The 13,652-nt window shown below is 34.4% G+C and overlaps 1 protein-coding gene across 1 annotated transcript in view; it reads left to right on the forward strand.

Annotated features, from left to right (window-relative positions):
- COL4A5 (collagen type IV alpha 5 chain) overlaps positions 1 to 13,652 on the forward strand; it is a 225,583-nt gene that overhangs the window by 98,415 nt on the left and 113,516 nt on the right. The window contains exons 4-7 of the mRNA XM_001490419.6: positions 5,853 to 5,897; positions 11,051 to 11,095; positions 11,181 to 11,243; positions 13,513 to 13,566. Of these exons, the coding sequence (XP_001490469.1) occupies positions 5,853 to 5,897; positions 11,051 to 11,095; positions 11,181 to 11,243; positions 13,513 to 13,566 (207 nt within the window). The remainder of the gene's footprint in view (positions 1 to 5,852; positions 5,898 to 11,050; positions 11,096 to 11,180; positions 11,244 to 13,512; positions 13,567 to 13,652) is intronic.

Consider the following 13,652-nt stretch of genomic DNA (forward strand, 5'->3'; position numbering starts at 1 on the left):
AGATACTAAAAAGTTCCATGTTTAGAGAGATGTCCATTTGTTGTAGTCAGTGGCATAGCACTCAGACGTTTATCTGTGGGGTTGGATGATGGTTGTCATATCCAGCAGTTAATCAAATTCAAAGTGCTGGCAACTACCTGTGACAGGTGTTATCAATGAATTTGGTGAGGTGGAAGTCACACAGGCTCTTCTGTGGGAGAGAAAGAAGGGGATATAGATCCATACACCCTCCCTTTCCCATACCCAGGCTCATGGATTTGAAGATGCTGTCGTCCTATCAGTTGGGAAGACATGTCCCCATCGACTGCAATGTGGGCAGTCTCTCCTATACCATGAGCAAGGATAGCATCTCATGTGCATGTTAAGTAGGGAATGGAAAGAGATAAAGTGAATTTAAAGATTGGGAGAAGTTCCTGTTTTGTTTTTAAAAGAATGGCTCTTTTGGCTCATTGCCCTTTACCATCTGTATTAAGTTGACTGGTGAACTGATATATGAAAGAGCCAGTTCTGTTCATTTGCCTGGAAAGGAAAAGTGGTTTAAAAACCTGTTTTTCCTAATTTTATCTCATGTAATAGTGGCACATCATGTCATTAGAGTATTAAGAAAAACAAGTGGATACTCATCAGATAGTCCTCCCAATAAAGGAGGAAAATTAATTTAAATGTATAAATACTTTTTAACACTTAACTATACCACAGCATAGATTGTGGGGTATGCTTGTGCATGATCTCTGAGGAGGTGGCAGTATGTCACGGTACTTTTGTTAGATTCAAGATCAGAAGGGACTCATGCTAAGTTTCCTGAGTAGAAATTTACACTGAGGAAAAAGCAAGACTTGAAACGACTGCATAGAATTTAAGTAGATGGGGCATTCAACGGAATTTCATATGTCTAAGGAGTTACAAGAACAGCAGAAAGTTTCTCATGTGCCCAGGAATGGGTCAGAGGTAGCAGAGAGATCTGAAAGAGTCTGGTGGATGGAATTGAGCACTAACTCAGCAGCAATCCATCCAGACTTTTGGCATGGGACATCCCAATGAATTCCAGCTTGGACTGGACTCTCCCACCCTCAACACCTTGAAACTACTTAACCTCTCCATAACTTAGGCACAGCCTTGTGAAAATGAGTTGGGACCTCCAATTGACTGAGATTAAATTTCAGCCATGTTAGTGAAATGGATGCTTTGAAACAGAAATTAAGTTGAACCATAGAAAAAAAAGTTACACTTCTTGCACCCAAGTTTATCTGGGATTAGAGGTGGAGGTTCTTGTACACCATGCTTGCTGAGACGTGGCCATGTTTTGGGGTTACTTTTGCTGAGGAATATTCGCCCTGAGCTAACACCTGTCACCAGTCTTCCTCTTTTTGCTTGAGGAAGATTTGCTGTGAGCTAACATCTGTGCCAGTCTTCCTCTATTTTGTATGTGGGTCGCTGCCAAAGCATGGCCACCGACAAGTGGTGTAGGTCTGCACCCCGGCACTGAACCTGGGCTACCGAAGCAGAGCATGCCAAATTTAACCACTAGGCTGAGAGGGGGCAGTTTTAATAAAGATTTGTGTCAGACTAAAAGAAGTTAACTACACCAGAATTCCTTGAAATAATTTAGCATTAACTGGAGCTATTCTACAATAGTATGATAATTTTTAAAGGTGTGGTTGTATGCAGTTTAAATTTAGAAAGCAGTCCGAGCTTTTGCTGTGATTCCATTTCAGTATTCATTAAAATGATAAGGTTGTGCTGCTTTCTAAACTTTTGGGATTCTGAAATTGAAGTACTTTCTGCTTCTACCTACAGCATGACCTCATGCTTCCGAACATAGCTGAATTTGTACATTTTATGTGATTGGATATTCTGGTACATGTGTATATATTAACATATATACTGAGTCAGAATTTTTGTAGGATTATTCTTTAATCTGTACACTCCTATGTTTGAAAGTAAAGATACATAAAAAGAAAAAAATATATATATATAACAAATATATATATATATAGGAGTGTATATATAAAATTTTCTAAAGGATTTCTTTATTCTTACAAATAAAGCTTAGTTTTCGATAGATAATATATTCACTTTATTCAAAATAAATTATCATAAGAAGGTATACAATGAAACAGATCTCCTTTCCACTTGTGTTCATTAGCCACTGAGTTCTACATATCCATAATAGGTACCCATTTATGTTATTTTCTTGTGAATATCCCCAAGAATTTTTAATAAATATTCATGCAAATAAAAATATATACATACACATACATGTGTGTAAACATACAGACATATTTTTGCCTCCCTTTGTTTATGAAATGGTAGCATATTCAACACATTGTTTGACTTTTGTTTTTTATTTCATATATGTTGTAGATATCCCATATCAGTATACAAACAACCTCCGTATTATTTTTTATAACTGCATTGTATTCCATTGTGTGTAGAAACCATAATTTATCAAGCCCAGTCCCTATTGATAATCATTTAGATAGTTTTCAATTTTTTGCCACTAAAAACAGTGCTGCTAGATGTACAATTTTAATAGATTTCCTTTCCCCAATAAGGGATTATCTCTGTAAGGTTACTAGAAGTGGTATTGCTGGATCAGAGGGTACATGTTTTAAATGTTTTTATGGATATTGCCAAATTTCACCCCAAGAAGTTGTATGATTTATCCTTGGTTCACCAATATACAAGGAGATCAATTTCCCTATAGCTTAACCAACCCTATTATGAAACTTGGATTTCTGCCAATATGATAGGTGAAAAATACTCTCTCAATGTACTTTACGTTTGCATTTCTCTTATTAAGAGTGAGTTCAAGCATCTTTTCATAGGTCTGAGAATCAGTTGTGTTTTCTTTTGTATGAACTATCTATTCATCACTTGCCCATTTTTCTACTGGATTGTTGGTGTTTTCAGAGTTCAGTGAGCTATTTATATATTAGCGAGATTACCCTTTGTCTGTGTTGCGAGTTGCAATTATTTCCTCCTAATTTGTCATTTGTCTTTGCTGAGTGTGTACGTGTGTGTGTATATTCATATGTCTCTGTGTGTGTTTTTCAAAGGTATTTTATGGATTTTGAATTTTGAGTAGGAAATGCCTTACCCACTGTAAGATTATAAAGTAATTCTCCTGTGTTTTCTTGCAGTATTTTAATAGTTTTGTTTTTTACATGTAAACATTTTATCCATTTCTAATTCATTCTGGTGTATGGTTTGTGATATAAGTTCCACCTTTATTTTTTTTTTCCAGATGTCCTCACAAGTGTGTCCCAATATAATTTTCCCCACTAACTTGCAGTGCCACTTTCATTATAAACCAAATGTGCATGAATATATGGACTTGTTTCTGGACTTTCCATACTCTTCCAATGGTCTGCTTATTCAAATATCAGAACCAAACTATTTTTTTTTTTTTTGAGGAAGATTAGCCCTGAGCTAACTGCTGCTGATCCTCCTCTTTTTGCTGAGGAAGACTGGCCCTGAGCTAACATCCATGCCCATCTTCCTCTACTTTATATGTGGGACGCCTACCACAGCATGGCGTGCCAAGTGGTGGCATGTCCGCACCCGGAATCTGAACCGGCGAACCCCAGGCCGCTGAGAAGCGGAACGTGCGCACTTAACCACTGCAGCACTTGGCTAGCCCCAGAACCAACCTATTATAATTATTGATGTCTTATGCTATAATTTTATATCTGACAAGGCTAGTGTCCCCTCATTGTTCTTTTTTTTCTTCAAAATTTTCCTCAGTGTTCTTACTGGTTTATTTTTCTATATGAACTTTAGAGTCACCTTGTCCAGTTTAAAAATAAACTTGTATTATTTCTATTTTTATTGTATCAAGTTTGTGACTAAATTTATTGAAAATTGACTTTTTTATGTTGAATCCTATTCTCCAGGAGCATGAAGTGCCTTTCCGTTTGTTCAAGCCATCCTTTTTGAACTTCAGAATTGTTTTAAACTTTTCTCCTTAAAAATCTTGTACATCTTTTAAGTTTTTCGTAAATTGCATATTTTCTTCCCTTATGTGTTCTAACCAGCAGTTGTTGGCATATAAGAAAGCTATTGATTTCTTCATATTAATTTTATATACAATTATCTTACTGAATTATCTTATTAATATAGTAGTTTTTCACATAATTAACGGGGTTTCCATGCATACAATCATATCATTTGCAAATAGTGATAGTTTTGTCTCATCCTTTCCAATTTTTATATCTCTAGTTTCTCTCTTATTTAACCATGTTGGTTAGTACAGTCAGTACAATATTAAGGCATCCTTGTCTTATTTCTGTCTTTAGTAGGGAGACACAAAAAAATTCATTGAACAAACTGTCTTTTAGTTGTTTTAAAATAGAATTAGATTTGCTTTAAATCTCCTCAGAGATGCATCTGTTGTGGAAAGAGTAGATTATTAAACTTTTTTAAAGGAAGTTGTCATAGGCAGAATAATACCCACTCCCTAAAGATGTCCATGATCTAATACCCGGAACCTCTGAGTATATTAGGTTACATAGACAAGTGAAATTAAGATTGCAGATGGAATTAAAGTTGCTACTCAGCTGATCTTAAACTAGGGAGATTATCCTGGATTATCTGGGTGGGCCGAGTGTAATTACAAAGGTCCTTTAAATGTGGAAGAGGGAGGCAGAAGAATCAGTGTCAGAGTGATGCAATGTTAGAAAGACTCGTTCAACCGTTGTTGGCTTTGAAGATTGAAGAAGGCCATGAGCTAAGGAATCCTGATAGCTCTAGAAGCTGGAGAAAGAAAGGAAATAGATTCCTCCCCTAGAACCCCCAGACAGTAACACAGCTCTGCCACTGAGACCCCTGTCATACTTCTGACATTCAGAACTGTGCAGTTATGTTGTTTTAAGCCACTAAGTTTGTGGTAATTTGTAGCAGCAGCATAGGAAACTAATCCACCAGGTTAACTCTCCAAATGAAGCTTTTCATGGAACCCCACATGAAACAGATAAAAACAGAGCTGTGCTGGTTAAAGAAGGGCTGTGACATAGGCATCGAGGAACCTCCAGTGGAACCTCTAGGGTTGTGAGTTGAGTAGTTGGGAAACCACTTATGGAAAGCAAGATGTCCCAGTTTAATAAAAGCTATCTAAAGCCTCAGGCAGTGGCCTACCAGCTATATGTTCCACTAAAATTCCTACCTTTTGGAGCAGAATTAGGTTTTCTTTATTCCATTTTTTATAGAAACTAATAAAAATTTAGTCAAGCAAAACTTTAAATTCTCAGCAATGAGGTTGTAGCTAGAAATGGGTAAATAGATGAACATACATGTGGGCAGCCTCTTTTGCGAATCTACAGCAGAAGCTAGAAAGGAAAGTCTATGGTTCTTTCTTGTTCCTTCTTAAGTTCTGCCAGTAGGAAGTGCCTTATAAAACAAAGCAAATGTTTAAAACAGCAAACTCAAGAACAGCACGTATTTGGGCTCAGAGATGATGCTATTTATTACCAGCATGGCGAACAGATTGATATAATACAGAAACCGCACAGATTTTCAGCTCTTATTTTGTTTATGCATAAATGATTTGGGAAATATCTATACCACTATTTCATCTTTGTTTTCTTGCATGATTCATAGTTAACTTTACAGATATAAGTTTCTTTTATGTGTCAGCAGTTTTCCTCTCAGTAAATAAAGGCCTTTCTCATTTTTTGTTATATAACTTACCTGAATGCTTTCAGTTTCAATAATAAATGCTTCTCCGTTGGGTGTGTGAGTTTCTTACTAACGTTCACAAAGGTTCACACAAATTTAAGTCTTTTTTATTATATAAATTAGTTATTTGAAGGCTATTTTTGAAGAAAAAAAACTAAATACGTTATACTTTTCAGGGTGATGATGGAATTCCAGGGCCACCAGGACCAAAAGGGATCAGAGTAAGTGATATTTGCTGTATGTCAAATGCTTTGTTGGTCAAAACAAAGAAAAAGCAGAGCAAGTGTTATGAGACAGCTGGAAAAGACTCATACTGAAATTCAAAAAAGGAAAATGTATTTATCTACAATTAGCCTTTCTTTAGTATTTTGATAGTTACCTTTATATATCCAGATGTCTCATGTAAGAAGATTTTAAGTTGGCTTATGATTAAGAAATATGAAAGTGCTAAATTCTAACAATTTGTCAATTTATTAAAAATATACACCATACAAAGGGTTTAAACAAGAACTTCCCAACCAGTGTGCTCATCTTAGTCCTCCAGATTCATAAGGATGGTCACCTCAGTCTGTGTACCCTCCCAGTGTACTAAGTACAAATATTATAATTTTCTTTATATACCTTGAAGAGAATAAGTTTGGGAAGCATTAGTTTAAACCACTCAGTTAAAGAATAACTACTTTTTGAAAAATAAGACATTTCCTCAATTCTAAGATACATGATTTTTCAAGTTTTAATGTTCTGGAAATTAGAATGTGTTTCAAAATTGAAGTGCCCATTTAGTGTAATTTTTCTGAAAAGCTTTTAGGTTGACATATGTTTTTCAGTGTGTTTTAGAATTGAGAGGAAACTATAGTTTAAAAATAGTACTGGCTTTAGATAGAGAAAGACAATCTCCGTATGACTCCACTCACATGTGGAAGTTAAACATGTAGACAAAGAACAGATTAGTGGCTACCAGGGGAAAGGGGGGGTGAGGGGGGGCACAAAGGGTGAAGTGGTGCATCTACAACACGACTGACAAACTATAATGTACAACTGAAATTTCACAAGATTGTAAACTATCATAATCTCAATAAAAATTTTAAAAGAATTAGTACTGGCTTTTGGGAAATCATATTCAACTTTTCTGAGCCTCAGTTTCTTCATTTGTTAGATTAAAAAGTCAAACAACACAATCTCCAAGGTCCCTATTAGCTCTGAAATTCTGTGTTCATAGATTGATGAGGCCCCTTAATTTGAGTATAAAATACACAGGTGGTGATGTAGCATGTTTATGTGTATGAGAAAGACAATTAAACATTCTGAACCTTTGATCTCCAGAAATTTAGCAGATATACACATTTTACATAAATGCTTAAAACATTCTGTTTGCTATATACTTCTTAACAAGATGTAGCTTGCCTTGTGTGCTACTTATGACTTGTGTGGGTAGGGTACTGGAAAAGCATGGAAGAAACTCAAAACCCTTAGTTTATTTTAGCAGACATATTTCTATGTTTTTCTGTAATAAATGGATAGCAATATTCTGTTAAAGCTCTTCATAATAATCATATCTCATAATAGCTATAGCTACCATTAACTATGTCCTAAGCACTATTGAGACTAAAAAAACCCTGTTCGTTATATCAATCCCCATTTCCAAGTGTCTGGGAGTGCCTGAATAGTCCATGTCCTTCAACCAGAACTTCAGAAGTGCTTAGGAATAGGTAACTTGAAAATTCTTGCATCCTCAGATCTCAGCTCACAGACAACTCTTGATATGCAGATTTTAAAAGATTTATTATTATGGAAAATTTGAAGCATACACAAATGTACAGAGAATATAGTACAATGAACTCCCAGGTACACATCACTCCACTTCAAAAATTGTCAACATTTTGATAATTTTGTTTCATCTATATGCTACCACTATGTTTTTGGAATATTTTAAAGCAAATCCCTCGAATGATTCATTTCACCAGTGAATGCTTCAGTATGTCTTTCTAACTGATAACCACATAACCACTATACCATTATTAGACCTCAAAAAATAGCAATAATTTTTCAATATACTTTAAAACTCAGTCCATATTCAGATTTCCTCAATTATCTCAAACATGTCCTTTTAAAATTTGTCTGTTCAAACCAAGATCCAAGCAGGTTCCACATATTGCATTTGGTTGCTATGTTTCTTAAGCCTCTTTTTATGCCAGGGGAGAAACTGGGTCATTTGTATTGTACTGCATTCCACATTCTGGATCTGGCTGATTGTTACCTCATGATGTCATTTAAATTGATCCTCTGTTCCCCATATTTCCTGCAAATTGGAGGTTGCCTTGGAAGAGGCACTAGAGAACTTTCTGGAGATACAGAAAAAGCTGTACACTTAAGATTTGTGCATTTTATTGTATGTAAATTATACTGTAAAAAATTAAATAGGAAAAGAATACTTTATAGATAGTTCTGTGTATTTATTATTGAATTATATCTTACAGCAAAAATATCTGTCTGTCCTTTTTAAAAAAATTATTTTATTGAGGTCATATTGGCTTATAATATTTTATAAATGTCGAGTGTACATTGCTATATTTCAGTTTCTATATAGACTTCATCGTGTTCATCACCAATAATCCAGTGTTTATCTGTCACCATACATAGTGCCCCTTTATCCTTTTCACCTTCCCCCCACCCCCTTCCATCTGGGAACCACCAATCTGTTCTCCTTATCTATGTGTTTCTTTATCTTCCACATATGAGTGAAATTATACAATATTTATCTTTCTCTGTTTGACTATTTTTGTCTGGCATAATACCCTCAAGGTCCATCCATGTTGTCACAAATGGCACAATTTTGTCTTTTTTATGGCTGAGTAGTATTCCATTGTATGTGTATACCACATCTTCTTTATCCATTTATACGTTTATGGGCACTTGGGTTACTTCCACATCTTGGCTATTGTGAATAATGCTGCAATGAACATAGGGGTGCATAAATCTTTTTGAATTCTTGATTTCTGTGATTCTTTGAATACACACCCTGTAGTGGAATAGCTAGATCATATGGTATTTCTATTTCTACTTTTTTGAGGAATCTCAATACAGTTTTCCATAGTGGCTGCACCCGTTTGCACTTCCACCAGCAGCATATGAGGGTTCCCTTTTCTCCACATCCTCTCCAACATTTATTATTTCTTGTCTTGTTACTTATAGCCATTCTGATGGGTATGAGGTGATATCTCATTGTAGTTTTTATATCCCACTTTTCTGATGCTGGGTTTGATCAGTGGTCTCAGGTATATGAGCCTGATTCTGCCATCAAAAATTTCCCAGTCAACTTTCATCTAACGGTTTAGCATCTATTGATGATTATTGCCTAGATCCTTTTTTTTTCGTACAGAGTTGCAAAGTGGTGATTTTTAAAACTCTATCAATCCTTCATTTATTAGCTAGGATTCTAATTTATCGGCTAGAGTTCTAATTGGGTAATGAGTTGGTACACCAGCAACTCCAAGTGATGATCAAAGAAGGTTTTTTGAATTTTTTATCATTATAAATATATGGGATTTATGTGTTTCAATCAATTGTACTCATTATTCTTTTTGAAGCCCAAATTATCCCATCTTTGGTCTGTGGGAGACACTTCAAGTTGGCCCTGTCCTGTGTTCTTTTGACAAAATGCTGTTGATCTTTGATAACTTCCTTGGTTTCTGACACAACAAGATTCTTCTTGTACATTTCCTCTCCAGATCTGGAATTGGCCAAGTCTCAGATTTGAGGTTCTTTTAGTGAAAAATGTGACTTAGATACCACAGTCTGAATGTTAGGGGTTTTCGTTGCTACTGGATTTGACTTTGTTTTGGTGTGTTTTCAGTGGACAGAGCTAGGGAATATGTATTTTTTAAGCGAAAAACTATCATGAGTTTATATTATTACCTCCAATTGAAATTTAGAATAAAAAGCTTTTGCATACTTATTCTCTCTCCTTCCTACCACCTCTCTCTTCCTAAGGTGAAACTCTTGATTACTAATGACATTAATATAATTTATTATTTCTCTTTTCCTATATTATACCTATAATAGCTTGAAAATAGCACTTTACAAATGAACAAAATAGCAATTTCAATGTTAGTAGTAACAGAATTCTTAAATGCCATTAATTATTTCTTGACTTCTTTTTTCCACTTTGAATTGACTAATTTCACTAGGGAAGCACAGTCAAAATAGCATGTTTTCAAGGTACTTGAAGCAATTCTTTTCTCTGATTATGTCAACAACTTGACATACATTAGCTTCATAGGTTCCAGTTTGTTTTCAATTTTTAATGATTTCCTTTTTATCTCTTTAAAATTTTTATTTTTAATTATTTAAAACGTTTATATTGTTCTATAAGACAATGTATATTCGGTGATGCTTCTCATGTATCCTTGCGATCTCCTGGTTCTGATTCCCTCTTCACCCTAGAGGTAATCATTTTTGTTATTTTTTGTTTATATTTTCATTGTTTTGTATCACCATCCTTCTTATAAAAAGAGAATATATTATATATACTACTTACGCTTTGTTTCTTTTACTTAACATTATATCCTGGAGAGCACTACATATTTCAGTGTCCAGAGATCTTCCTCATTTTTTTAACAGCTGCATAGTTTTACATTATGTGGATGTACCATAATTTATTTAGTCATGTCCCTATTGTTTCTAATCTTTAGCTATAACTGTGGTTATATGGTCATTTCTAAACTTTAACTATAATAATGCTGCAATCAATAACCTTGAGTTTCATATTTTGTTTCATGATTTCTAGTGTACCTTTGGGATAGATTCTTAGAAATGAGTTGCTTCAAAGGGTAAATGCATGTGTAATTTTGTTAGATATTTCCAAATTTCTCTCCATGGTGTTTGAATCCCATTAGCAGTGTATGAAAGTACCTTTTCCCCATAGCCTCACCTACAGAAGATATTGTCAAACTTGTATTTTTGCCAATCCTAACAGGGAAATATGATTGAAGAATTATTGGGGTGATCACATTGATGTTCTCAGGGGCAGACGTATTTGCCACTTACCCATTCCCTGCTGAATTCAATATTCATCACAAACCTAGGAGAACCACTTTAGTTTTTAGAAAAGACATTTCATCCACTAATTTGCCTGTTCCTACTAAGTGCAATGAAGACAATGCTCCCTCAAATGGGAATTTCTTGTACAATTTTCTATAAAAGAGACTTTTAAACATAGAAGGGTCTTTTTCTATAATATTTAAAAGAACAATGAGTGGTAATAATCAATGAGACATTTTGCCCATTAATGTAACTTTCATAATTCTCTTAGGTAGGATATTATTTTATTGTTATTGATTATTATTTGGTTGAAGGAATTTATTTCTTCTTATAGGGTCCTCCTGGACTTCCTGGATTTCCAGGGACACCAGGTCTTCCTGTAAGTAGGATTTGGCCTCTTATTTTAAAATCCCTTAAAATGTAATCTAAGAAATACTATACATGTGTTATATCCCTTTTCAAAGGGAATGCCAGGCCATGATGGGGCCCCAGGACCTCAAGGTATCCCCGGATGCAATGGAACCAAGGTAAGATTTCTTCAACTTAATCTTAGCTGATATTCTTGATAACAATAGTCTTAAAAATCTAAAGAAATCAATATGAAGAATGTTGAAGAAAAGATAACAGTAGCTTCATGTCTAGGACATACATAGGGTATGTTCTGAGTTCACATTTTCAATATATTGAAACATCAGTAATTTGTTAAGCATGTGTAATTAGCTGGGATATTGCACTGGGCTGAAGATTACTTACCAAATCCTTTTTTGACTTTAGTGTAAAGTAGGATGAGAGTTAAGAAAGAGTTAGGATATATGTGTTTCAAATATTAAATCAGTTGTTAAGAGTAATACTTGTGAATGTCATTCATTAGCTTTGCCAATTTTTAAGCAAGGTACAATTTACGTTTTCAAAAATTTCATGCTTTTATAATTTTTTTACCTTGCCTAATAACTTCCTTAGGAAAAATTCTCAAAATCTATATATAATACAGCACGTCAATTTTTACTATAAACTTTTAGTATGAAACGTGAAACTCTTCTCTGTCAGCAAAAACAATGAATTGAACAATGTGTAAAGAAAAATAAAACTTTATATATGACAGACATTTTTTCCTGACCCAATTTTTTGTCTTTGGTCTACTGTTTGGATTTAATATAAAGTGATAGCAAGAAAAAAAATTAGGGAAATTTGCTGTTTTTGAAAACAGATATGTCTGTTCTTACTCCCTCACTTTTCCCTTTTCCTTTAGGTTAATGCAATGTTATTATCTTCTGTATATTCTTTTGGTGTTTTTCATTTTGCGCATAATATTCTGTGAAAGTGTTCATGAAATACCCTAGATCTTTCTAATTAATGGCATGTGTCATTTTATATTAAGGCACTTATTTAAAATAACTTGAACAAAGTATTTTGCATTATGAAGGCCGTATTTTATGATAATTATTGTAGTATATACTTGAAGGCAATAAAATTGTTTTTACCTCCAGTACTTCTCCAGGCCAATGTGACCCTTGCCAATAATAGTAATAATAATAATATAATTTTTATTTTGGATTTGTGAGGCTTACTTGTCTTCTTCATTTCAACTGGGGCAACCTTACAGTGATAAGATCAATGTGGAAATAGTTTGCATGGCACATTGCGTGTTAAAGTGGGCTACATTCTTGTGACTATTCTGATTATTTGTTTTACACCAGTATGCCTTGAGCAACAAACAGATCACTAGCCAAAGCTCAAAATTTGAAGACCAAATGTATCTACAATGATCATAGGATGCTAAATGATTAAAGGGATCTTTTTTTTCTTTTTATAAAGGAGCACCTTAGCAGATCTCATGATTATTTTGTGTCTGAGGCCCCTAATTATATGAACAACAAATTTTTAAAAATGGATTCATTTTGTATACTTTCAAATTAAATGGTTTCTTACATTTCTTACCGTGTAGGATAGAATGAACCCCAGAGACGAAGCCAGAATATATGGGTTCTTTTGTTTTCTGTCTTCTAAATTTGATGTACAGGCCACTTTCTTTCTCTCTGGTTATACTTTTTCCATGTGTAAAAAGTGGTGGAAAGATGGGTATTGGGCAATAACTCAAAGACACACAGCTGTAATAATTTTACTCTTTTAAGCCTCTGACAAGGATGTTTCTAGGATTACTATGGCATATAGGTATTTGAAAGGATGTTGCATAGGGGTTCTTATACAGCAGTTTTAGCTTCTGTTTTCTAAACCAAATGTCTATATTAGTACTTTACAATACTGAGTGAGAAAAATTGGGTGCCTAGAAAACATAATGACCTGCAATTGCTAGGACTATTTCTGTTATTGTCCTCTTGGTGATATTAATGACATTCTTTCTTACCATCTTTTCTTCTTTACAAAAATAATTTGAAATAGTTTACAATAAAAGAAAAATGCAATAGAGCAGTTAAAATAAGAATCTATGGGCAGAAAATTGGGGCAAATCATTAGCTATTAAATGTGATGATGGCCAGGAATCTGTGGTGTGATTGTCTCAAAATGGATTTGTCAGAAGAAAATGACTGCGGTAGAAGATTTTTTTCTTTATTTCTGATTGGGATTGATGAGTAGGAATAAAAGTATCTTAGAAGGTTGAATTGATATGGATAGTTGATATTGAAGTAATTGGAAAGTGAAGGCTAATGAATTTTTGGCAATCTGGCATGTTTCAAAATGGCTTTTACAGAAATCTTTTCAATAAGTCATTGTTTGTTGGTATAGTTATGCTTTGTTTCTTGTTCCTCCATTCTCTTTATTTTTAACTCTTTCTAGGGAGAACGTGGATTTCCAGGCAGTCCCGGTTTTCCTGGTTTACAGGGTCCTCCAGTAAGTTATGAAATTGGGGATTATAATGAACATAGGAATTGACATAATAAGCAGAAGTGTAGAAAGTGAGCTCAATGCATTCATGT

This window comes from Equus caballus, chromosome X, assembly GCF_041296265.1.
Source record: "Equus caballus isolate H_3958 breed thoroughbred chromosome X, TB-T2T, whole genome shotgun sequence".
Taxonomy (NCBI): Eukaryota; Metazoa; Chordata; class Mammalia; order Perissodactyla; family Equidae; genus Equus; species Equus caballus.